This window comes from Cherax quadricarinatus, chromosome 43 (assembly GCF_038502225.1).
Source record: "Cherax quadricarinatus isolate ZL_2023a chromosome 43, ASM3850222v1, whole genome shotgun sequence".
Lineage (NCBI taxonomy): Eukaryota > Metazoa > Arthropoda > Malacostraca > Decapoda > Parastacidae > Cherax > Cherax quadricarinatus.
Window position 1 is genome coordinate 26,748,493 of NC_091334.1, and position 25,267 is coordinate 26,773,759.

The following is a 25,267-nucleotide window of genomic DNA, read 5'->3' on the forward strand; positions in this document are numbered from 1 at the left end:
ACCGTATTAGAAAGACAGGTGGGGGGAGCCGTATAGCGAGTTTTGGTCATAATTTGAAATGTCCGTAGTAGTGGAATGCCGTAAAGCGAATCGCCGTAAAGCGGGGCCCTGCTGTATTGGGAAAAATATGAAAACATTTTTTAGTGCCATTGGGAAAAATTATGAACTAAAATGTTTTTGAGTGCCATCTATTATGAAGAATACAAATTGGCAAGTGCCATCTATTGACAAAAATATGAACTAAAATGATTTTGAGTGCCATCTGTTGGGAAAATATAAACTAAAATATTTTTGAGTGCCATTATTGGAAAGAATATAAATTAAAATTTGTGTGTGCCATCTATTAGGAAGAATATAAATGTTTTTGAGTGCCAATTATTGGGAAAAATATGAACTAAAAAACAACTTTTCATCTACTGGGAATTATTATTATAATCAAAAAGAAGCGATCTACTGGGAAAAATTAAGAAAACTTGGGCACCATCTATTTGGAAAATATGAAACAAAATTGAGTGCCATCTATTGAGACAAATATGAACTAAAAATCAGTCCTTGAGTCAAAATGTAAATAAAGCATCAACAGTAACTAACAAGAAAACAAGTTTTTTTCTTTTAACATTTATTTTTGACTAGTTTAAAAATATAAAATGTATAAAAACACTTAATTCTACATATTATCCAGGTTATCCTGGCTATTATTATCTGGTTTAATATCCTGGCTATTATCCAGGTATATATCCTGGAAAAAATGCTGGTAATTATCCTGCTAAATATCCTCAAGGCTCCATGTTAAGAGGCTCTTGATCCAAGGGAGTGGATCTATTCTCTTGGAGCCACACTGGTTGCTTCCCCAACCAGTGTATGACCCCTACAGGTTGACCACATCATGGTTATCCTGTATATCTTCAATAATATCCTGCTTAATAATCATTGGGAAGAACTAAACATTTGTTTTGAGTTGAGGAAAGTTGAGTTTTGTGAAGACTTTTAAGTACAGATATACAGGCAGCTGCTGTTGCTGCAATAACAGCTGCTGTTACTACAGCTCCTTCTGGTGTTGAAGTAACAGCAGTGGCAGAACAGCTGCAGTAACAGTTACCATTATTTACACTTTACACCTACTTACAGTAAGGTTCAAGTACCCACAACTGACAGCACCAGACAACATAAGTCATTGCTCATACACAATAACCTCTGACAAATCACCTGTGTACCAAGTACAAGAGAATACCAGTACATCAAAGCACAATACTTCACAATTTACAAATCAAAGCACAATATTGACTATAAATCACAGCCCATATCACAGTTTTGTTTGTGCAATGGTTATACTGGGAGTCTTTAACAGCAAGTTGAATTCCTCAGGGTTCAGCTAAGTGAGGATCACTGTAAACCAAGTGTTTTAAAGTGTGGTTCATTGTACAGCTGATATAGATGACCAGATATGTGTTGGTCATACAGTCTGGTACTAGTCAGGTCATACAGTCAGGTACTAGCCAAGTCATACAGTCAGGTACTAGTCAAATTGTACAGTCAGGTCATACATCACCCTACAATAACCAGAAGCAGCAGCCCAGAACACAGATCAAACTATTCCTCTCTGTCTTGACTATTTTCAAGGTGCTAGTGCCCCCAGAGTGACTCACAGACTAACTTACAACTGTATTACAAAAAACTAGGCGCAACACCCACAAGGGTGCCTACAATTGTAGTGGTATTTTCTGCGATCATCTGCAAGACGCTAGAATGAAGTTAACATCAATGAAGTGGCTGAAGTACCAATAAGCTCTCTGGACATCTACTTAAGGTTTAGTGAGAGTTGTGGATAATGGGGGTTGTTTTTGGGTGTGTTTAAGTCGAACGGTTAAAGTATGATGGTTGTGGGTAGCGCACGAGTGAGGTAGACAGTATGCCTACACCATGTCTGTTTCCCAGAAATAACACTAGGGGAGCTGTCTCCTAGCCCTGTGTGGCCATCTTGTAGGCTGGGCCTACCTTTAGTCCATGAGATGCTTGTTCCATCTTTCTTAGTAAACAGCCTACATACAAGAGGTGCCTCTCCTCTCTCTCCTGCTGGGCTGGTGCCTGGAGGGGCAGCCTACAACACACTGCCTCTATTACAACCAAAATAAAACTAAGACTTGCCTTCCCAAGAATATCACTTACCCCTCACCAGAAATAAACTACTGACACATCAGTGTAAGTTGATCAGTTAACAACAGTCTCTCTCCTATATACACATGGTATCCTCTGGTCAGACACAGGTAAGTACACACCACTTAGTTTACATACATGTTCACACACACCACTCAGTTAACATACACATATGCACAAACACCTCTCACCAATGTACACATATCTTTGTGTAAACACTGCAAGACTGACACTGTGTACATACACCGAGTGATATGTACATGTACATATTACTGGCCAACAGTATTCACACGTGACAGTTTACAAACAAGACACTTGTACATTGTTCCACACGTTATTGTGACCTGTGACCCAACTTGTCGTCTGACCCAGACTGGAGCTTTACCAGTTGTCCGGATGACCAGTGAACTACCTAATCGACAGGCCGAACATTCGGGTGAGTGCTGGTGTGTGGGTCGAGGCAACTGCCAATAGCAGTGGCAGGTCATTGAGGTCAAGGCCCAGGGCACGGGTCAAGTCAGGAAGATGGTAGGGGATGAAGGAAGAACCTTCAGCGGTGCTGAACGAGGCGCCGGATCCACACAGTAAGTACTCCGCCAACAAGTGAGACTTCAGGTAGATTTCACACAGTCGTTCCTCCAGGTGACTCACAATCTACCCAAAGACACACTATTATATACAGTCACTTCTCTTATAAAGCTCCTCTATATACAGTCAATTCTCTTATAAAGATCCACTATATACAGTTCTCTTAGTAAGATCCATTATACTCAGTTTAATCATTCCACAAAACTGAGGATCACTTAATCAGTTTGAAATAAGTAATTTTGTTTTAACTGCACCATTTGTTCATGAACTACTTCTTTATTTACTTTTAAGTGTAGTTAACTGCATAAGTAGGCCTACTTAACCCTTAAACTGTCCACACGCAGATCTATGTTCATGTGAGGGGGGGAGGGGGTCCAAACGTAGACCAACATTTTTTCATTCCTTCAAATTTGGTGCGATAGGCCTGAGTCGCCTAGACATGAAAGAATGGGTCTGTGCACTTAGTGTGCACAGTATGGAAAAAATCTGGGACCGCTTAGTACCTTGTGGGAGCACCAGTTCAACAGAGCGCCAGCTAGAGCAGATAGCATGACAAACACCAGTGATTCACTGATGTCATGTCATATTAACACTCACATTTTAAGAGGAAAGTAAAAATAGGCTAGATAAATACATGAGTGTGTGTGGGTGCAAGTTAGACCTGACTAGCTTGTGCTACTGGGTCAGATGTTGTGCTCCTTCCTTCAGTGGATGTGTCCTAAGTTGGTGGGTCACTGGTCTAAGCCAGGGGTTGACACAGACCTGCCTTGCATGGGCCAGTAGGCCTACTGCAGCGTTCCTTTCTTATTTATTCGGCTGGCTGGCTGGCTTTGGGTGTCTCTGTATCTGTCTGTCTACATCTCTATCTGGCCATATCTGTTTATATCTCAATCTCTTACATGTACTCATAAGTACAGTCATTATATATAACGTAAATTACCTGGGATAACTCAAAAATTCCAGGCAAAGTGCTATACAGTATATGTAGATATAAGACATAAACAAGGATGATGCAAGTAATAGGAATCAGGGAGCGGCTCACACACCATAAACCAACAGGTTCACTAGCCGCTCCCTGAGACACAGACAAGAAGATGGAAATTCACTCACACAGGCAGACAGAAAAACAGATAAGCAGAACTAGATAGATAGATAAAAAGATAGACAGGCAGACAGATAGACTGACAGAGACATGTTTGTGTGCAAGAGTAAAAACATATAAAGGCAAGGTTCCCCCTCCAGCAGGGCACATTCATCAAATGTCTCTTATCTGACCCTTGTCATAACACCATTCTTCAAGGAGTTTCATACTCCAGTGTGTCTAAAACATTGCTGGGACCTATAAATACTTTGTATATATTTCTAGACAATCAATAACCAAAGCAAGTGAAAATGTTCACCTGTCAGTGTGATTTGTTACTATCTGAGTACTATTATAGTACATAATATTACTGTCAGAACAAAGATTGGCTATGAAATCACAAAAAACTATTATAAATTATAATTATCAGAACAAAAATTATGTAAGTTAAAATAAAAACAAGAAAAAAAAGGTAAATCGACAACACTTCTGCAAGAGGCAGGACTGGATGTTGCTGTCAGGTGAGCATCCACAGCCAACTTTGAGGTCTTATATCTCGGTAAGTACTGGTCCTAATTTTTTTTTTTTTGGTCTTATACCACAGAGAAAATTGCCCTCTTTAATTTAAAAACAAAAAAGTTTTTTATTTCTCAAAATATTCGGAGCACCACGCAGGTGAACGTAGATCTACGTTTGGACAGTTTAAGGGTTAATAATCTATGTATAGTTAAGTAACATTTAAGCATTAGGATTAGTTTGCCTGAAATGTACTGTACACTAGTGGCTTTATTTTAGGCCTACCACTGTTTCATAAATTTGTACCGCAAAGAAATCATTTTGGTTGGTAAAAATTGTACTCACAAAGTGTGGGGGTACTGCCAAGCGCGTGAGGTCCAGGATGGAGTCAGTGATAGCGGAGACCAGAGGTGAGATGCCCACCTTAATACCCAGCTGCCCGGCGCCCGACTCTACCACCACCAGTGAGTGTGATGACGCCACTTCCACCTCCCTGTCCAGGACAACACTGTCTTAACTGATGTAACTAAGTTAAACTAAGTTATGTACTGGGTGGATGTTAAACACCCAGGGGTCTGTCAACTATGAGAGTCATTAAGACATATCTACTACATGAAGGTCATAAGGATGAATGTCACCTGTACACCATCAGTCAAGAATACTCTTATATTTAAAATAGTGATTAATATAAACTTCCAATGTATATATTTCTCAGTGTGTATATCTTTTCTTTCTTTCAACACACTGGCCATATCCCACCGAGGCGGGGTGGCCCAAAAGGAAAAACGAAAGTGTCTCCTTTTACATTTAGTAATATATACAGTAGAAGGGGTTACTAGCCCCTTGCTCCTGGCATTCTGGTCGCCTCTTACAACACACATGGCTTACGGAGGAAGAATTCTGTTCCACTTCCCCATGGAGATAAGAGGAAATAAAAAAGAACAAGAACTAGTAAGAAAATAGAAGACAACCCAGAGGGGTGTGTGTATATATATGCTTGTACATGTATGTGTAGAGTGACCTAAGTGTAAGTAGAAGTAGCAAGACGTACCTGAAATCTTGCATGTTTATGAGACAGAAAAAAGGACACCAGCAATCCTACCATCATGTAAAACGATTACAGGCTTTCGCTTTACACTCACTTGGCAGGACTGTAGTACCTCCCTGGGCGGTTGCTGTCTACCAACCTACTACCTAGGATTAATATATATATATATATATATATATATATATATATATATATATATATATATATATATATATATATATCTTTCTTTCAACACACCGGCCGTATCCCACCGAGGCGGGGTGGCCCAAAAGGAAAAACGAAAGTGTCTTCTTTTACATTTAGTAATATATACAGTAGAAGGGGTTACTAGCCCCTTGCTCCTGGCATTTTAGTCGCCTCTTACAACACGCATAGCTTACGGAGGAAAAATTCTGTTCCACTTCCCCATGGAGGTAAGAGGAAATAAACAAGAATAAGAATCAGTAAGAAAAATGGAAGAAAACCCAGAGGGGTGTGTATATACATATATGCTTGTACATGTATGTGTAGTGTGACCTAAGTGTAAGTAGAAGTGGCAAGACGTACCTGAAATCTTGCATGTTTACGAGACAGAAAAATGGACAACAGCAATCCTACCATCATGTAAAACAGTTACAGGCTTTCATTTTACACTCACTTGGCAGGACGGTAGTACCTCCCTGGGCGGTTGTTGTCTACCAACCTACTACCTACATATATATATACAGTGGACCCCCGGTATTCGATATTAATCCGTTCCTGAGAGCTCATCGAATACCGATAACATCGAAAACCAAATCAATTTTCCTCATAAGAAATAATGGAAATGAAATTAATCTGTGCAAGACACCCAAAAGTATGAAAAAAAAAATTTTACTACATGAAATATTAAGTTTAATGCGGCAGCGGCAGCAGCGACCTCCAAGCTCCGTACTTTTCTCCAACTATCAGAGCTACCAATGCTCCTATGATGACCTAGTTACAAGCAAAACTGCACTACCCAACGTAGCACCCAGAATGACCAAAGATTACCAACAGTGAAACCTACAAATCGAAAATAATAGAGATCAAAGGAAGACTGCCCACAAACCGAAAGCAACACCCCGCTGCCAGCCGAACAACGTAACCCTAAGCTTTTTATAACTACAACTTCTTCTTAACTACAACAATTCCTGTAGTATTATGAGGCGCAATCTAAGAGGAAACAGCACCAAGGCCAGCAAGAAAACACCGAAAAATCAACTATTCTACAAGTGTAGCCAGAAGGACGCCGGCCCAGCAACCACCCCACTCACCACCACTCAAGGCGACACCACAACAATAACAACAAACATGGCTGCCACCAGCCCATCCTCCCCTCTCTTCCCCGGATTCAACCTACCAAGTAGTCTCTCAGGTATGACCAACGATCCAGATACCCTAAAGACATGCATCTCCACCTTAGTTATTGAAAATATGAATGACCTACCAAATGCTTCGCAATTACTCAAACCCACACTATTTGCAGATGACACTACATACGTCTTCTCCCACCCGAGCCCAGTCACGCTAGCCAATACTGTAAATACCGAATTACAGAAAATATCTACCTGGATGAGGACTAACAAACTTACACTAAACATTGACAAAACCTACTTCATTCAGTTTGGTAACAGAGCTACAGATGTCCCTCTTAACATAATGATAAACGGATCACCTATCACAAAGCTAACAGAGGGAAACTTCTTAGGAATCCACCTTGATAATAGACTCAAATTTCATACACATATACAACAAATTTCTAAGAAAATTTCCAAGACTGTAGGCATACTATCGAAGATACGGTACTATGTTCCACAGTCAGCCCTCCTGGCCCTATATCACTCTCTTATTTACCCCTATCTCACCTATGGAATTTGTGCATGGGGCTCAACAACAAGTAACCATCTCAGACCACTAATTACCCAACAAAAGGCTGCAGTTAGAATGATAACAAATTCTCACTATAGGCAGCACACTCCACCAATATTCAATACACTAAACCTACTCACCATACAAAACATTCATACTTATTACTGCACCTATTACATACATAGAACACTTAACTCTGATATTAACCCTCCCCTCAAACATCTCCTTGCCAACCTCAACAGAACACATGACCATAACACAAGGCACAGATCACTCTTTGATGTTCCTCGTGTCCATCTCACACTATGCAAAAACTCAATGCACATAAAAGGCCCTAAAATCTGGAACTCATTACCTGTAAATATAAAAGAAACACTACCTGTTTATAAATTCAAGTCTCTTCTCAAAGATCACTTACTCACCCAAAACCAAATAAATACTGAATAACTGAACCTTATAAATTGTATATCTTAAATGTTTCTCACAATTATATCACATAAATGTTAAACCTAAAACCCAATCTAACTTTATTATTTTTTAAATACACTACCTAACAGAATACTCCATTCTACTGAATGTACAACAATGCATACAACCATATGACCTGTCTTTGTAATACTCACTTGTGCTTTATAGTTATCTGTTTACATTAAAGTTTTATCACTGATGTCATCATTGCTTAGTTCATCTTAAGTTAATTTTAAGCCAGCCCGTAATGCTATGCATAGTATAAGTGGCTTTGGCATGCTGCTCTTATCTGTATTTTTTGTACCTCTGTATGTGTGCTCAAATTTTTAAATAAATAAATAAATAAATAAATAAATAAACTCGAGAACAAAATCCTCAGTCTTGAACAAAAGTTAACACCACCAGGAATGACTAACTGTGACAAGACCATCCAAACAGTCATAGATAGCCATACCCAACAAATAATATCTCTTAATACAAAGGTTGAAGAAGCAGTAAAAGAATGGAAGAACAACTTAGATAACCAGTTCAGTGACTACTTTGCTCTCCAAGAAGATAAAACTGAACAAGATAAACTATCGGACGCAGTAATAGTTAACAGTCCACTTTTTCCCAGTGATATGAACCAAACAAACAGTAAAGAAATTACTCTGCAGATCATAAAGGACCAAACAAAAGTTACAGTACCAGAGTCAGAAATAAAAGAAGCCAGGTTACTAGGATCCCATGGTAGAAAAAGTGTTATGCTTAGATTCCACTCACATGACAGGAAAAAAAAACTTAATTATTTCATCTATTAAAGTAAAGAAAGAGGTATACATAAACGAGTGTCTTACCAAAAAACGTCAGAACCTCCTGTATAGAGTCAGAAAACTTAACCGGGAGAATAATGACACAATACACCAATGCTTCACACGGGATGGGAAAATTCTAGTTAGGAAAACAAATGTAGGTCAACTGTACACAATCACGAACGAGAATGATCTATCACGATTTCTCAGGGATACTAATCTTACAGAGAATAACTAAACAATGTCCAACCTAAAAGCCTACGTAGTGTAGTGTATGTTTTGCTGCATTATTGTTCAAATTTCATTGTACAATCTCTTAGTAATTAAATAATCAACTACCTCATTTTGTGATTTTACTAGTAAGCAAAAGTCACCTTATGTAATTTTCTTATTTACTATTGTTTGCTTAAACATTAGCTGAATTGATACTTTCTCTGTCCATATTATTACTTCATATTTTTTTAAATACTATCAATTGATATTACTTACTAAAATTAATAATTATCATTTTTACTATAATTTCAATTTACTCTTAACATTTTTGACATTTAATAACCATTACTTGTCTAATTACCTTTACCTGTTTTATACCACATTTACTATATTAGAGTACTCTTAATTACCTTGTGCTGCCATATAACCTCTAGTATAACTACCAGTGCAATATTGAATGAAATAAACATTACTTTTTCACTTTTTTTGTAATCATTATTACTTACTAAAATTTTATTAAACACCATATTTACTACCAGTCAATTTTACTTTTGTACATTAAACATTATTTTATACTTCCCATAACATTTTGTTGCCAAATTTCCAAGTTTGTATATTCAACTCCAACCTTTATATTATCCTTTGTACCTGTGTACCTGTGTACCTGTATACCTGTGTACCTGTCTACTATCTTACTATCATATTATAACCAAGTCATTGTCATTGTTATTTTTTACTTATTATTCTTTTGGTACTTTAATTGTGAATTTTATTTTGTCAATTTAAATCAAGTTATAATCTTGATCTTGTCAACAACCTATACCAGACTAGTGCAATTGCAAGTACCATTTCAATTTGTATTTTTATAAGTTTATATTATAATTCCTACTCTAAGATTTTCATATCTTAGTGACTATATTGTGTGTGCAATTGGTGTATATTTCAATTATATTATTGTTCAAGGCCCTTAATTATCTTTTGCTAACTAGTACCAACTACCTCATATATATTTTTTTTTTCTACTTTTTTAATTCTTTTGCTACCTTAACTTGTATATTTTATCTTGTCAATTTAAATCTAGTTATGCTCTAATTCTTGTAAACAACTTATATAACACCTTAGTGCAATTACAACTGAGAGTCTTGTGCCTTTTTTATATCATTAGATTAAACTCAGTTGTACTATAGCTCATTCTAGCTCAATACATAGTCAATACCAAAGTCATTATATTAGACCATAGTGCAATTACTAGTGAGAGCCTGGTGCTATTTTCAATTTGTATTTTTATATTATTAGATTAAACCTAGTTGTACTATAGCTCATTCTAGCTCAATACATAGACTATACCAAAGTCATTATTAGACCTTAGTGCAATTACAAGTGAGAGTCTTGTGCTATTTTTAATTTGTATTTTTATATTATTAGTTTATACCTAGTTGTACTTTAGCTCATTCCAGCACAACACATAGACAACACCAACTTCATTATGTGTATTAGTGACTATACTCTACATGACCAAAATGCTATAGCTATATACTTGTCCAAACTTCCCACCACTACAGATATCAGTACTAAAACTCAACTCGGGATATAAAACACAACTCGGGATATAAATAACCATAATTTAAACCTAGAAGATGATTGATCACGTTGACCCTGATCTAAACCTACATAATCTGACACACAATCAAAACCTATTGGAAAGTAACTGCCTTTACTACACAGCATCACAAGCCAGCACTATCCTAAACAATGATAAAAGTCTATCAGTACTTAACTACAACATCAGGTCCTTAAGCAAACACTATGATGACCTCCTGGCACTCCTTGAATCACTAAAGACACCCTTCTCCTGCATTATTCTTACTGAGACCTGGCTTAAACAGGACACAATAGATATCTACCCTCTACCAGGATACACAGCAATCCACAACTGCAGACCATACCAAGTTGGGGGTGGTATTGCAATCTATTACTCTAACCAATTATCTTGTATTAGCACCAATTGCTTTAGTGATGAATATGGAGAATACATTTTTGCTAATTTTACTGTAAAAAACCTTAAGACGCCTTTAACAATCGGTGCCATTTACCGGATACCCCACACAAACATCCCAAACTTCAGTGAGAAATTAAAGGCACTAATAGCAAACAGACAAATGAATAAGCACCACCTTCTCTTAGTTGGAGACTTCAACATCAACCTTGGCCTACTAGATGATCAGCCTGTAACTGATTTCATCAACAATATGAACAACACACTTCTCATACCAACAATAACTAAACCAACCAGGCTCACTGAAACAAGTGCAACCATAATAGACCACATATGGACCAATATACTAGCCCCCCTTAAATCAGGGATAATCACAGAAAGCACTACAGACCACTACCCTACCTTCCTCTTGACAAACATTAGTAAACCACCACTTTAATACAACAAAGTCTCATTTAGACTCCATGATGAGGCCTCAATAAGGAAGTTCACAGCTGACCTAGAGACTGTTGACTGGCCTACAGAATTCTCCAAGGCCAATGGTATTGATGACTGGACAGACATTTTTCTTAACAAACTACTTAGACTATACGACAAACATTGTCCTATAAAAACGAAACAGATCACAAACAAACAGCTTGGTTGCCCATGGCTAACCAGCACCATTCTGAAATCCATTGATAAGAAACACCAATATGAAAAGCAATATAGACAGGGCTTAATACACAAAGATATTCTTAAACACTATTCATCAGTCCTCACCAAAGTAATAAAGAAAGCCAAACAACTATACTACTCCAGTAGATTCACTGACACAAGAGGAGATATAAAAAAGACCTGGAAAACACTCTCTCAGATTCTAGGGACCAACAAACTGAAAAAAAACAAGAATATTGTCCTAACTAAACCTAATGAAACACCACTGCAACCCACTGACACACTTAACAAGATAAACGACTTCTTCTCAACCATAGGTTCTAATCTCGCCAATAAAATCCCACGTACCAATGCCCATGCCGGGGACTACCAAGATGGGAATTAACCAAATTCCTTCTATCTTGCTCCAACTGAGCCCACGGAAGTCACCGAGATTATAAAATCACTTAAAAATAACTCAGGGAATCTGTCTCATGTCCCACCATTATTGTACAGTACAAGAGAGTGGCCCATGTCCTCTCGCATATTATCTCATTACTTTTTAACAAGTCACTAGAAACTAGCACCTTCCCGAAACTACTCAAGATGGCAAGGGTTACACCAATACATAAAGGTGGTGACCCTACAGATTTAAACAACTATAGGCCAATATCAAACTTACCATTGCTATCCAAAATCTTTGAGAAACTCGTGCACAGGAGACTGTATTCATTTATAACGTCACAAAACATACTCAACCCCTGCCAATTTGGATTCAGGAAAAATAAAAGCACTAACGATGCAATCATAAAAATGCTAGATCTGCTTTACACAGCATTGGAAAATAAGGAATATCCACTAGGAACTTTTATTGACCTAAGAAAAGCTTTTGACACAGTAGACCACGGCATCCTACTCCACAAACTTGACCATTATGGTTTAAGAGGCCATGCGCTTGCATATTTCAAATCTTACCTTACTAATAGGTATCAGTATGTCACCATTAAAGACACAGCATCAACAACACAGCCACTTGATACTGGAGTTCCGCAGGGAAGTGTCCTTGGTCCCCTGCTCTTCCTCATATACATCAATGATCTTCCAAACGTATCTCGACACCTGAACCCCATTCTCTTTGCTGACGACACGACTTATGTCATCTCTCACCCTAATCTTGCCACCCTCAACACCATTGTTAATGAGGAGCTGATCAAAATATCGACTTGGATGACAGCCAATAAACTTACGCTTAACGTTGACAAAACCTACTACATTATGTTTGGTAGCAGAGCAGGAGATGCGCAAATTAACATTAAGATCGACAACACTCTAATTGCCAGGCATAATGAGGGCAAATTCCTAGGCCTATACCTCGACAACAATCTGAACTTCAGCACCCATATCCAACACATAACCAAAAAAGTATCCAAAACGGTTGGGATCCTCTCCAAGATACGATACTACGTGCCACAAACTGCCCTTCTCACACTATACCATTCACTTATATATCCATACCTCACCTATGCTATCTGTGCTTGGGGTTCAACTGCAGCAACACACCTAAAGCCAATAATAACCCAACAAAAAGCCGCAGTAAGAATAATCACTAAATCCCATCCCTGGCAACACACCCCCCCACTCTTCATAGATCTAAACTTATTCCCTGTTCAGTACATCCACACTTACTACTGTGCAATCTACATCTACAGGACCTTAAATTCCAATATTAACTTTAACCTAAAACTCTTTCTTGATAGTCGTGACAGAACCCACAGGCATAACACCAGACACAAACATCTCTGACATTCCCCGTGTCCGACTAAACCTTTACAAAAATTCAATGTATGTCAAAGGCCCTAAAATCTGGAACACCCTACTTGAAAATTCCAAAACTGCAGACACATTCATCACCTTCAAAACTACCATTAGAAAACATCTTATCTCCCTGATACACCCTGTCAACTAACTACACGAATACCACCTGGTGGTTCACACTTACACTCACTCACCCATTTGACCATAAACAGAAATATCAATCTCAATCTCAAAATAATGAATCTTAACTAGTCATAAGTTGGCCTGTGATACTCCAATACTGAAACTATGTATAGTGCCAAAACAAAAGCATTCACATTGCTAAACTCACAACTAGTATTTAGTCACTTAGCCATAATACCAACTTGCCTCATAATTTTGTAATATTTTAAACTTAAGATTTAATATAAGTCTGCCCGAAATGCCTAGCCATGCTAGGTGTTCTAGTGGTACACTCTGTAATTATTATTTTACTACATGTAAACCACACAATAACCAAATTCTGTAAACTCAGCATTGTAATCCTTATAGAGAATAAACTTTGAATTGAATTGAACTGAATTGAATAACAATAAAATAATTGACACTTACCTTTAATGAAGATCTGGTGATGATTGATGGCATGGAAGGAGGGGAGAGGTGTTAGTGTTTAGAAAGGGAATCCCCTTCCATTAGGACCTGAGGTAGCAAGTCCTTTCCCGGGGTTATTTCCCTTCTTCTTTTAATGCCACTAGGACCAGCTTGAGAGTCACTGGACCTCTGTCGCACAACAAATCTGTCCATAGAGCTCTGTACCTCCCGTTCCTTTACGATTTGTCTAAAATGGGCCACAACATTGTCATTGTAATAGTCACCAGCACGGCTTGCAATAACTGTGTTAGGGTGATTTTCATCCATAAAGGTTTGCACTTCAACCCACTGTGCACACATTTCCTTAATTTTTGAAGTAGGCACAATGGAGTCCACAACTGGCATAGGCTTCTCAGAGTTAGCCCCAAACCCTTCAAAATCTTTCTTAACTTCCATACTAATTCTCACCCTTTCTACCACAGGGTTGGCACTAGAAGCTTTCTTGGGGCCCATGGTGACTTATTTTGCAGAAACAAGCGCTAAACACAGTGATAATATGGAATGTACCGAATGTATCCTTAGATGCGCGCACACTGGCTGGCTTGTAAACACTGGCACACACAGGGCAGTTCAGGCCACACATGGACAGGTCTCGTATGAATCGTGTCGAATACCGGGTTTTCAATCGAATACTGAGGGAAATTTTTTGCGATATAATGCATCTAATACCAGATTTATCGAATACCGATGCCATCGAATACCGGGGGTCCACTGTATACATGTATATATATATATTATATATGCACCTGGAGAAGAAAGAAGTGTAGAGGAGAGAGAGAGATTTTGGGAAATGTTGAGTGAATGCGTGGGGAGCTTTGAATCAAGTGTGAGAGTAATGGTGGTTGGGGATTTCAATGCTAAAGTGGGTAAAAATGTTATGGAGGGAGTAGTAGGTAAATTTGGGGTGCCAGGGGTAAATGTAAATGGGGAGCCTTTAATTGAGCTATGTGTAGAAAGAGATTTGGTAATAAGTAATATGTATTTTATGAAAAAGAGGATAGATAAATATACAAGGTATGATGTAGCACGTAATGAAAGTAGTTTGTTAGATTATGTATTGGTGGATAAAAGGTTGATGGGTAGGCTCCAGGATGCACATGTTTATAGAGGGGCAACTGATATATCGGATCATTATTTAGTTGTAGCTACAGTTAGAGTAAGAGGTAGATGGGAAAAGAGGAAGGTGGCAACAACAAGTAAGAGGGAGGTGAAAGTGTATAAACTAAGGGAGGAGGAAGTTCGAGCGAGATATAAGCGACTATTGGCAGAAAGGTGGGCTAGTGCAAAGATGAGTAGTTGGGGGGGGGGGTTGAAGAGGGTTGGAATAGTTTTAAAAATGCAGTATTAGAATGTGGGGTAGAAGTTTGTGGTTATAGGAGGGTGGGGGCAGGTGGAATGAGGAGTGATTGGTGGAATGATGAAGTAAAGGGTGTGATAAAAGAGAAAAAGTCAGCTTATGAGAGGTTTTTACAAAGCAGAAGTGTTATAAGAAAAGCAGAGTATATGGAGAGTAAAAGAAAGGTGAAGAGAGTGGTGAGAGAGTGCAAAAGGAGAGCAGATGATAGAGTGGGAGAGGCACTGTCAAGAAATTTTAATCTTTACAGGAAAAGGGAATAAGAATCTTTCCTCCGTAAGCCATGCGTGTTGTAAAAGTCAACTAAAATGCCGGGAACAATGGGCTAGTAACCCCTTTTCCTGTAAAGATTACTAAAAAGAATAAGAAGAAGAAAATTGTCAAAGTGGGAAGTCTGAATGTGCGTGGATGTTGTGCAGATGATAAGAAAGAGATGATTGTGGATGTTATGAATGAGAAGAAGCTGGATATCCTGGCTTTAAGTGAAACAAAGCTGAAGGGGGTGGGAGAGTTTCAGTGGAGAGGAATAAATGGGATTAGGTCAGGGGTTTCAAATAGAGTTAGAGCTAAAGAAGGAGTAGCAATAATGTTGAAGGATAAGCTATGGCAGGAAAAGAGGGACTATAAATGTATTAATTCAAGGATTATGTGGAGTAAAATAAAGATTGGATGTGAAAAGTGGGTTATAATAAGCGTGTATGCACCTGGAGAAGAGAGAAGTGTAGAGGAGAGAGAGAGATTTTGGGAAATGAGTGAATGCGTGGGGAGTTTTGAATCAAGTGTGAGAGTAATGGTGGTTGGGGATTTCAATGCTAAAGTGGGTAAAAATGTTATGGAAGGAGTAGTAGGTAAATTTGGGGTGCCAGGGGTAAATGTAAATGGGAAGCCTTTAATTGAGCTATGTGTAGAAAGAAATTTGGTAATAAGTAATGCATATTTTATGAAAAAGAGGATAAATAAATATACAAGGTATGATGTAGCACGTAATGAAAGTAGTTTATTAGATTATGTATTGGTGGATAAAAGGTTGATGGGTAGGCTCCAGGATGTACATGTTTATAGAGGGGCAACTGATATATCGGATCATTATTTAGTTGTAGCTACAGTTAGGGAGGAGGAAGTTCGGGTGAGATATAAGCGACTATTGGCAGAAAGGTGGGCTAGTGCAAAGATGAGTAGTGAGGGGGTTGAAGAGGGTTGGAATAGTTTTAAAAATGCAGTATTAGAATGTGGGGCAGAAGTTTGTGGTTATAGGAGGGTGGGGGCAGGAGGAAAGAGGAGTGATTGGTGGAATGATGAAGTAAAGGGTGTGATAAAAGAGAAAAAGGTAGCTTATGAGAGGTTTTTACAAAGCAGAAGTGTTATAAGAAGAGCAGAGTATATGGAGAGTAAAAGAAAGGTAAAGAGAGTGGTGAGAGAGTGCAAAAGGAGAGCAGATGATAGAGTGGGAGAGGCACTGTCAAGAAATTTTAATGAAAATAAGAAAAAATTTTGGAGTTAAACAAGTTAAGAAAGCCTAGGGAAAATATGGATTTGTCAGTTAAAAATAGAGTAGGGGAGTTAGTAGATGGGGAGATGGAGGTATTGGGTAGATGGCGAGAATATTTTGAGGAACTTTTAAATGTTAAGGAAGAAACAGAGGCAGTAATTTCATGCACTGGTCAGGGAGGTATACCATCTTTTAGGAGTGAAGAAGAGCAGAATGTAAGTGTGGGGGAGGTACGTGAGGCATTACGTAAAATGAAAGGGGGTAAAGCAGCTGGAACTGATGGGATCATGACAGAAATGTTAAAAGCAGGGGGGGATATAGTGTTGGAGTGGTTGGTACTTTTGTTTAATAAATGTATGAAAGAGGGGAAGGTACCTAGGGATTGGCAGAGAGCATGTATAGTCCCTTTATATAAAGGGAAAGGGGACAAAAGAGACTGTAAAAATTATAGAGGAATAAGCTTACTGAGTATACCAGGAAAAGTGTACGGTAGGGTTATAATTGAAAGAATTAGAGGTAAGACAGAATGTAGGATTGCGGATGAGCAAGGAGGTTTTAGAGTGGGTAGGGGATGTGTAGATCAGGTGTTTACATTGAAGCATATATGTGAACAGTATTTAGATAAAGATAGGGAAGTTTTTATTGCATTTATGGATTTAGAAAAGGCATATGATAGAGTGGATAGAGGAGCAATGTGGCAGATGTTGCAAGTATATGGAATAGGTGGTAAGTTATTAAATGCTGTAAAGAGTTTTTATGAGGATAGTGAGGCTCAGGTTAGGGTGTGTAGAAGAGAGGGAGAAAACTTCCCGGTAAAAGTAGGTCTTCGACAGGGATGTGTAATGTCACCATGGTTGTTTAATATATTTATAGATGGGGTTGTAAAGGAAGTAAATGCTAGGGTGTTTGGGAGAGGGGTGGGATTAAATTATGGGGAATCAAATTCAAAATGGGAATTGACACAGTTACTTTTTGCTGATGATACTGTGCTTATGGGAGATTCTAAAGAAAAATTGCAAAGGTTAGTGGATGAGTTTGGGAATGTGTGTAAAGGTAGAAAGTTGAAAGTGAACATAGAAAAGAGTAAGGTGATGAGGGTGTCAAATGATTTAGATAAAGAAAAATTGGATATCAAATTGGGGAGGAGGAGTATGGAAGAAGTGAATGTTTTCAGATACTTGGGAGTTGACGTGTCGGCGGATGGATTTATGAAGGATGAGGTTAATCATAGAATTGATGAGGGAAAAAAGGTGAGTGGTGCGTTGAGGTATATGTGGAGTCAAAAAACGTTATCTATGGAGGCAAAGAAGGGAATGTATGAAAGTATAGTAGTACCAACACTCTTATATGGGTGTGAAGCTTGGGTGGTAAATGCAGCAGCGAGGAGACGGTTGGAGGCAGTGGAGATGTCCTGTTTAAGGGCAATGTGTGGTGTAAATGTTATGCAGAAAATTCGGAGTGTGGAAATTAGGAGAAGGTGTGGAGTTAATAAAAGTATTAGTCAGAGGGCAGAAGAGGGGTTGTTGAGGTGGTTTGGTCATTTAGAGAGAATGGATCAAAGTAGAATGACATGGAAAGCATATAAATCTATAGGGGAAGGAAGGCGGGGTAGGGGTCGTCCTCGAAAGGGTTGGAGAGAGGGGGTAAAGGAGGTTTTGTGGGTAAGGGGCTTGGACTTCCAGCAAGCGTGCGTGAGCGTGTTAGATAGGAGTGAATGGAGACGAATGGTACTTGGGACCTGACGATCTGTTGGAGTGTGAGCAGGGTAATATTTAGTGAAGGGATTCAGGGAAACCGGTCATTTTCATATAGTCGGACTTGAGTCCTGGAAATGGGAAGTACAATGCCTGCACTTTAAAGGAGGGGTTTGGGATATTGGCAGTTTGGAGGGATATGTTGTGTATCTTTATATGTGTATGCTTCTAGACTGTTATATTCTGAGCACCTCTGCAAAAACAGTGATAATGTGCGAGTGTGGTGAAAGTGTTGAATGATGATGAAAGTATTTTCTTTTTGGGGATTTTCTTTCTTTTTTGGGTCACCCTGCCTCGGTGAGAGATGGCCGAATTGTTTAAAAAAAAAAAAAAAAAAAAAAAATATATATATACACCTCAGTCTATATACAATGAGATACACACAGTGTATATACACCAAGATACACACCTCTCACTGTATATACACTGAGAGGTATGTGTTTTGAGCTATATGTTGCCCTTGACATACCAGGTGTTTGTGTCGGCGACGACCGCCACAGCCTCGGCGACCTGCTGGTCGAAGGTTGAGTGGTGGGCAGCGGCACATAGGTCATGTCTGAGGGCGTCATTCCATCGACGACTCTGGGTGGTGGCATGTACCACAAACACCGATGAGTAGTGGTCCATGACACCACCCAGTAACGACTCCGCAAGGCTCCTGTTACTGGAGCAGTAGGTGCTAGTGTTCCTGCTAGAGGTGCTACTGGTGGTGCTGCTGGAAGGTGGTGTGTCTCGCAGGGGATTCTGAACCCAACATGTACACCTGAAACAACAATTCATTAGGATAATCACCCTTGGGGCAACAATAATCCATGATAACCCAAGACTCTGGATAATTATCTTGGGAAGGTTAATAACCCCAAATTAAAAGTAATTGACCGAATGATGGTGAACGTGCTTCCTTTTTTAGCCTAATCTACCCCGGTGGTCAACTGATGTTTGTGGTTTAATAACTTACCTGGGCATGTGAACATTGATTGGCGGCTCATCACCATTTGTGTCTTCTGTGATGTCCTCGGCAGTGTGTGTGTCCGGTGTCAACTCTGAATTGGAGACAGTGTCATGGCGCCAGCAAACACTATCACCATGTGTGGCACCTTCCCAAGTGCTTGGCGTAGACCGCCTATTAGGGATTTCCTGAGTACTTAGTGTAGACTCCCGTCTACTTAGGTTTTCCTGAGTTCTTGGTGTAGACTCCTGTCTATTAATGTTTTCCTGAGTACTTGGCATAGACTCCTGTCTATCACACAATCGTTCATTCTCGCTACAAGTAACACCTTCAACAACTGTTAGTGTAGTTTGTGATCTATCACACAATCTATCATTCTCACTGTAAGTAACACAGTCCATAGTTCTTGATATAGCTTCCTGTCCATTATGTAATATATTAGGTCTATCACATAGTCCATCACCACTACAAACAACCCCGTCAATCATTCTTGTTGTGAGCTGCTCTCTGGCATACAAGTTGTCATTCTTGCCACCCTTAACACTGCTCGACACCTGTTCTTCTATGACAACTTTTATAGGTTCACAATTTTGAGAGTCCGTCACTTTGCAAGCAAAGACGCCATTAGTGGGGTCACTGTGGTGTCTGTGGTGCCTCATGTTTGCTAACAACCCACTAGTACCACTGTCACGATTATGGGCTAGTCTCAAGTCATCACTGCAGCTAGTCCTACGACTGTCAAGTTTTAAGTCACCACTGATGCTAGTGTCAGAACCACTGGCCAGTCTTAGATTGACACTGCCGCTAGTCCTATGACCATCGGTCAGGCTTAGATTGTGTTTTAAATCACTCTGTGGCAAACACACGGCACTCTCAAGTCTAGTCAGGTCTCTGGCAGACTGACGTCCAACATTCCGCGTTCTAACTACTTTCCTCGTGTCCTGTGGCTTCGGTAAGCAACGTACTCGAGTTGCTGCCGATGTGTCAACATTATCACACGGTTCGCTAGTACTAACCCCTAGGCCTTCAAACCCAATGGCAGAGCCAGTACAGCGACCATTCCAGAATCTGCGGGACTGACACCCTGCTTCAAGTTTTATTTGGGGTTTTTCTATTGCAGTGGGAGTGTTCGTTTCAAGTACATTGCCGTCTCCTAATAAATACAGCACTTGGCCTCCTTCCTCGATCTCTGGATGAATGTCTGTCGCAGGCACGGTAACCTCGTCCAGAGATAATCTTTCAACTATGTCTGTACCACAATGTTTTTTGCTGCCTCTCTCTTTACATTGAGAACTAGCTACAGTCTGGTTGACATGCAGTGATTCGCTACAACTTTCATCACTATACACAAAACCATACCCTAAAGTATCCGACTTTCTGGTCCGTGACAAAGCTGCAACACATCTTGTAGACTGTGACTCTTCACTCTCTTTGTTATTCTCAAACTGATCAAGTTTTTCCACTCCACTTTTTTGAGGTGATAATCCGGGCTGACTTTGTTCTTGGGAACCTACGCACTTAGATGGCACTCTAAGCAGCTTGTGGACTTTATCAGCGATGATCCGAGGCTCTAGCGGCACTGGGCCAAATGTTTCCCTGTGGTCATCCAAGTCGTGCAACGGCGGATACAAACGTTCGGAATATTGTCTTGCCATATTTATTGCATTATCACTAAAGTTTGAAACACCCGGGCTGGACTCGCTGCCATCACACGCCAGAGATGCCAGGTTTGTTGATGTTTTACATGACGATAAACTTTTTCCCAACTCAGGCAACGGAGCCACAATGGTCACTCTCTCTGCCTCCAAAAGCTCTTTGTTCCTTGGCTCTAAACGAGACGGACTTCCACGACTTGTACCGTGTGATAAGTCTGAATACTTAACATCGTGAATTACTATCTCCTCACCATCATTTAGCATCCACTTAGATGCCTGGTCGCTCTCTCTCTTGAGAGGCTGATGGCCTGGCACTGAAGGATCAACGTCGCACGCAGAACCGCGTTGGGCATCAACAGCACTATAGCCACCAGACCTTAGGGCAACCTCGGAGATACTGTCTCCCCGACCCTCGGTGGACAGGTATCTGCCACTGCGACCTTCTCGACTGTTCCTCCAGCTCCGCCGTAGGCTGGACTCTCTCTTCAACTGCTGAGTGTGAGCATCTCTGGTGCCACAATCCTTCTGAGAGTCCTTCCTGTTGCCCTCCACCATACTGATGATGGACGACACAGAAGATGTACACGAGGGACACGACTGATGCTCAGCTGTCATGGTGTCACCCAGCTGGTGGCGACCGACTTCAGCCTCAACCACCTAAACATAAACAAGATTTAAAATTCAATCCACACCATACAATGCATTTATACAAATCACAATGGCAGGGACCACGGTTTGACTTCCCAATCATTCCTTTAGTCTTCGTACAATATGCCTTGGCAACAGTACAATAGAAAACACTGTTTTACAATATATAATAGATTTTGACTTGCAAACTTACAACAGAGGTACAGTTTACACATTTCCCAGCAAGTGATGAGGGATGGTACATTTTTCACCAAAGCAGAAAGTTCAAGGAATTTAATTTGTGGGAATTTAAATTTTATCACACAAGATTATATTTTTGAAAAATTGAAAAAATCTGAGAACTTTATATGGCTCACTTGGAGATTAGCGCAATACTGTTGCTATACAACTGGTGTATGGTACTGCCAGGAAGGTACAGTACCTGGGAGCAGCGTATGATGTAAGAGAGTATGGTGAGGAGCTGTGCTAGCAGTGTAGTGTCGGTGCCCACCAGGATGGTACGTGCCGCCCGTGGTGGGTAACCCACAGCGCCACTCAACTCGCACAGTTGTGCCCACACGGCGTTGTATGGACGACACTCGTTCAGCCTCTCAACCTTAATAATAATTACAGTAATAAGAACATAAGAAAGAAGGAACACTGCAACAGGCCTACTGACCCATGTGGAGCAGGTCCATGTCCCCCCCCCCCCCCCCGGATTAGCCCAATGACCCACCTCCCTGGATTAGACCAATGACCCACCCAGTCTGGCCACTTCCACTCAAGGATGGAGCACAGCACCAGACCCAGCAGCACAAGCTAGTCAGGTCCAACTCACACCCACCCACACCCACTCATGTATTTATCTAACCTATTTTTAAAACTACACAATGTTTTAACCTGAATAACTGTACTCGGGAGTTTGTTCCACTCATCCACAACTCTATTACCAAACCAGTGCCTTCCTATATCCTTCCTGAATCTGAATTTTTCCAACTTGAAACCACTGCTGCGAGTCCTGTCTTGGCTGGAAATTTTCATCACGTATTTATATCCCCTTTATTTATTCCTGTTTTCCATTTATACACCTCGATCATATCCCCCTAATTCTACGCCTTTCGAGAGAGTGCAGATTCAGGGCCCTCAGTCTATCCTCATAGGGAAGATTTCTGATACATAGGATCATCTTTGTCATCCTCCAAAATACATTTCATTAGTATTATTACTGCTAGGATGGCAGCATGTAGAAATCATAATCCAGTGTTTTATTGTGTCCAAGGCAAATGTTGTGAGGAACATGATGGAGTCAGCAAGACACCAGCATTATGGGTGGTCCCTATTACATGTCATAGCTTGACTCTCTGTTTCCACACTCATCCTAATTGGCTGAAGCATCGGAGGGGGCATGACTTTCTTACCTGTCACAGTCGAGGGTCATGACTTACCTAGTGCTTGTAACCTGGTACTCTGTGGGTGATATAAAAAAAAAAAAAAAAAAAAACTGCCTACCTTCCATATAAAGCTAGTCTCTATATACAGTCAGCTTTTACAAAGTTTAGTGTACAATAAGCTGTACAAGTGTATATAGCACACTTGTACAGCTAATAAGGTGTACAAGTATACATTATTTAGTCTGTACGTGAAGGTTACAACTGCATTTACAGCGATGACTTGCTTTAACTGTCATTGGGGCACTCCAGGCAAGACTGAATGAATGATGGGCGATGGGCTTCCTCTGTTTAGGGTCGACTGACATTGGTGGTAAACAACCATATATGACTGACTGCTTACCCAAGATGGTCGAGTGGTGGCAGTTGTGGCAGCATTGAGGCGAGGTGGGTGTGTGGGGAGTGCAGTAGTGCCAGGATGGGGCAGCCCTGGTGCTGACACAGGTGCTGTCGCTGGTGTGGAGTGTGTCATGGTAGGTGTCATCGATGTGGCATGGTCGCCCGGAGTAACGGTCGACACCCAGCCAAGATGATGTGTCAACACAGCCGTCAACAACTTACTCACGAAACTGAAAAATTATTATTATTATTAATGAAGGGAGCAAGGGGCTAGTAACTCCTTCTCCTGTATAAATATAACAAGAGGAAACTTGCATTTCTTGCTTCCAACAGTCTCAGTGGGAGACGGCTCATGTTGAAAAATAAATTATTATATGTAGCTTTGAGGACATATATGACAGGTTACATGTAGCCAGGAGTAAACCTGGTAGCTGCAGGTGGAGAGATTGGGTCAGGAGCTGAGCCCTGACCTCTGCAACCACATGTACAATGACAGGGTTACATGACTGACTTTGTGGATTCCTCTTAAGTGCAAGATCTGGCTTGCTTCGAGTGTGGCTTGTCTGGGTGTGGCTTGTCTAGGGGTGGCTTGTCTAGGGGTGGCTTATCTAAGGATGGCTTGTCATGGGTGGTTTGTCTGGGGGTGGCTTGTAAACTAACCTCGAAATTAAACACATTCTCATCACTTCCCCTTGACAGAACTTACAAGTTGGTCTGCTTGGTGTCAAACTTGTCAAGAAGGGAAGCCAGGGTGTCGACCAGCGTGGTACACAGTGCTTGGCGCTCAGTGGGTGGCGGCTGGCCCAGCAGGCCCAGCCATATGGGACGGCACAGTCGCGGTCCGCTGACCAGGTCCACAATATCCTGGGGAGGGGGGGGGGGAGGGTTAAGTCAGAATTGTTGCAATTTCCACTCAAGTTGAACAAATATTTTGAACTTGGTGAAAGGATATACAGTAGCTCTATTATAAAGATTTTTATACATTCAACTCTTTATAAAGCCCTATATAGCATCACCTTTATTATATAGCCACTAACCAGCAGTGAGGGAAGCACATACTAACCTGTTGGAGCTGCAAGACCGCCTGGTGGACGGTGTAAACAAAGGAGTGACGGTGAAGGTACGCTGCCTGCAACATGGTCTGCAGCTTGTTGATCAACCCTTCGATGACACTCACATGCAGGAAGATCCACTCCTCCGAAGACCTGTAACAACCACAACTTACAACTTTCTACAATGATGGCCTTCCACTTTACAAAAACAACAATAATACCTAGGTAGTAGGTTGGTAGACAGTAACTGCCCGGGGAGGTACGTACTACCATCCTGCCAAATGAGTGTAAAACGGAAGCCCGTAATTGTTTTACATGGTAGGATTGCTGGTGTCTTTTTTTTGTCTCGTACACATGCAACTTGTAGCGGCAGCGGCATCCTAGCACCGCTATTTTCTTAAACAACCAGGGCCCATCAAAGGTTCTGATAGCCTCATTGCAGGTACAACTGCACAAACCCATGTAGAACCTAAAATGAGCCAAGAATACTAACACTGCTACCCATAACCTGTTAAAATTGATGATCTAATGAAGACAGCCCTGTAAACCCAAGCTCTGCCCTACTGTCAGACGAACACCTAACCGAAGCTCTGAAATAAAATTCTCTCCTTCATCATTTCACCAATAACTACCTCAGTGATAATATGAGAGGAAATCACAGAATAAACAATAACAGTAATAGCAAGAAAACACTGAGAAATCTACAATTCAACTTGTGTACCCAGCAGGACACTGGTGTACCATCCACCCCCCTCACCACCACCCAGGGCTACACAATAACACCAAACATGGCTG

General features: G+C 40.4%; 1 protein-coding gene across 4 annotated transcripts in view; it reads right to left on the bottom strand.

The window, feature by feature from the left end:
- Positions 1–583: 583 nt before the first annotated feature.
- LOC128694192 (folliculin-interacting protein 1-like) overlaps positions 584–25,267 on the bottom strand; it is a 63,677-nt gene continuing 38,993 nt past the window's right edge. For all 4 annotated transcript variants that reach the window (XM_070093779.1, XM_070093778.1, XM_070093777.1 and 1 more), the window contains 8 exons: positions 24,484–24,625; positions 24,127–24,284; positions 23,425–23,650; positions 22,076–22,249; positions 19,361–21,663; positions 18,872–19,165; positions 4,685–4,832; positions 584–2,808 (listed from right to left, as the gene is read on the bottom strand). In XM_070093779.1, the coding sequence (XP_069949880.1) occupies positions 2,563–2,808; positions 4,685–4,832; positions 18,872–19,165; positions 19,361–21,663; positions 22,076–22,249; positions 23,425–23,650; positions 24,127–24,284; positions 24,484–24,625 (3,691 nt within the window). In that variant the 3' untranslated portion in view covers positions 584–2,562. The remainder of the gene's footprint in view (positions 2,809–4,684; positions 4,833–18,871; positions 19,166–19,360; positions 21,664–22,075; positions 22,250–23,424; positions 23,651–24,126; positions 24,285–24,483; positions 24,626–25,267) is intronic.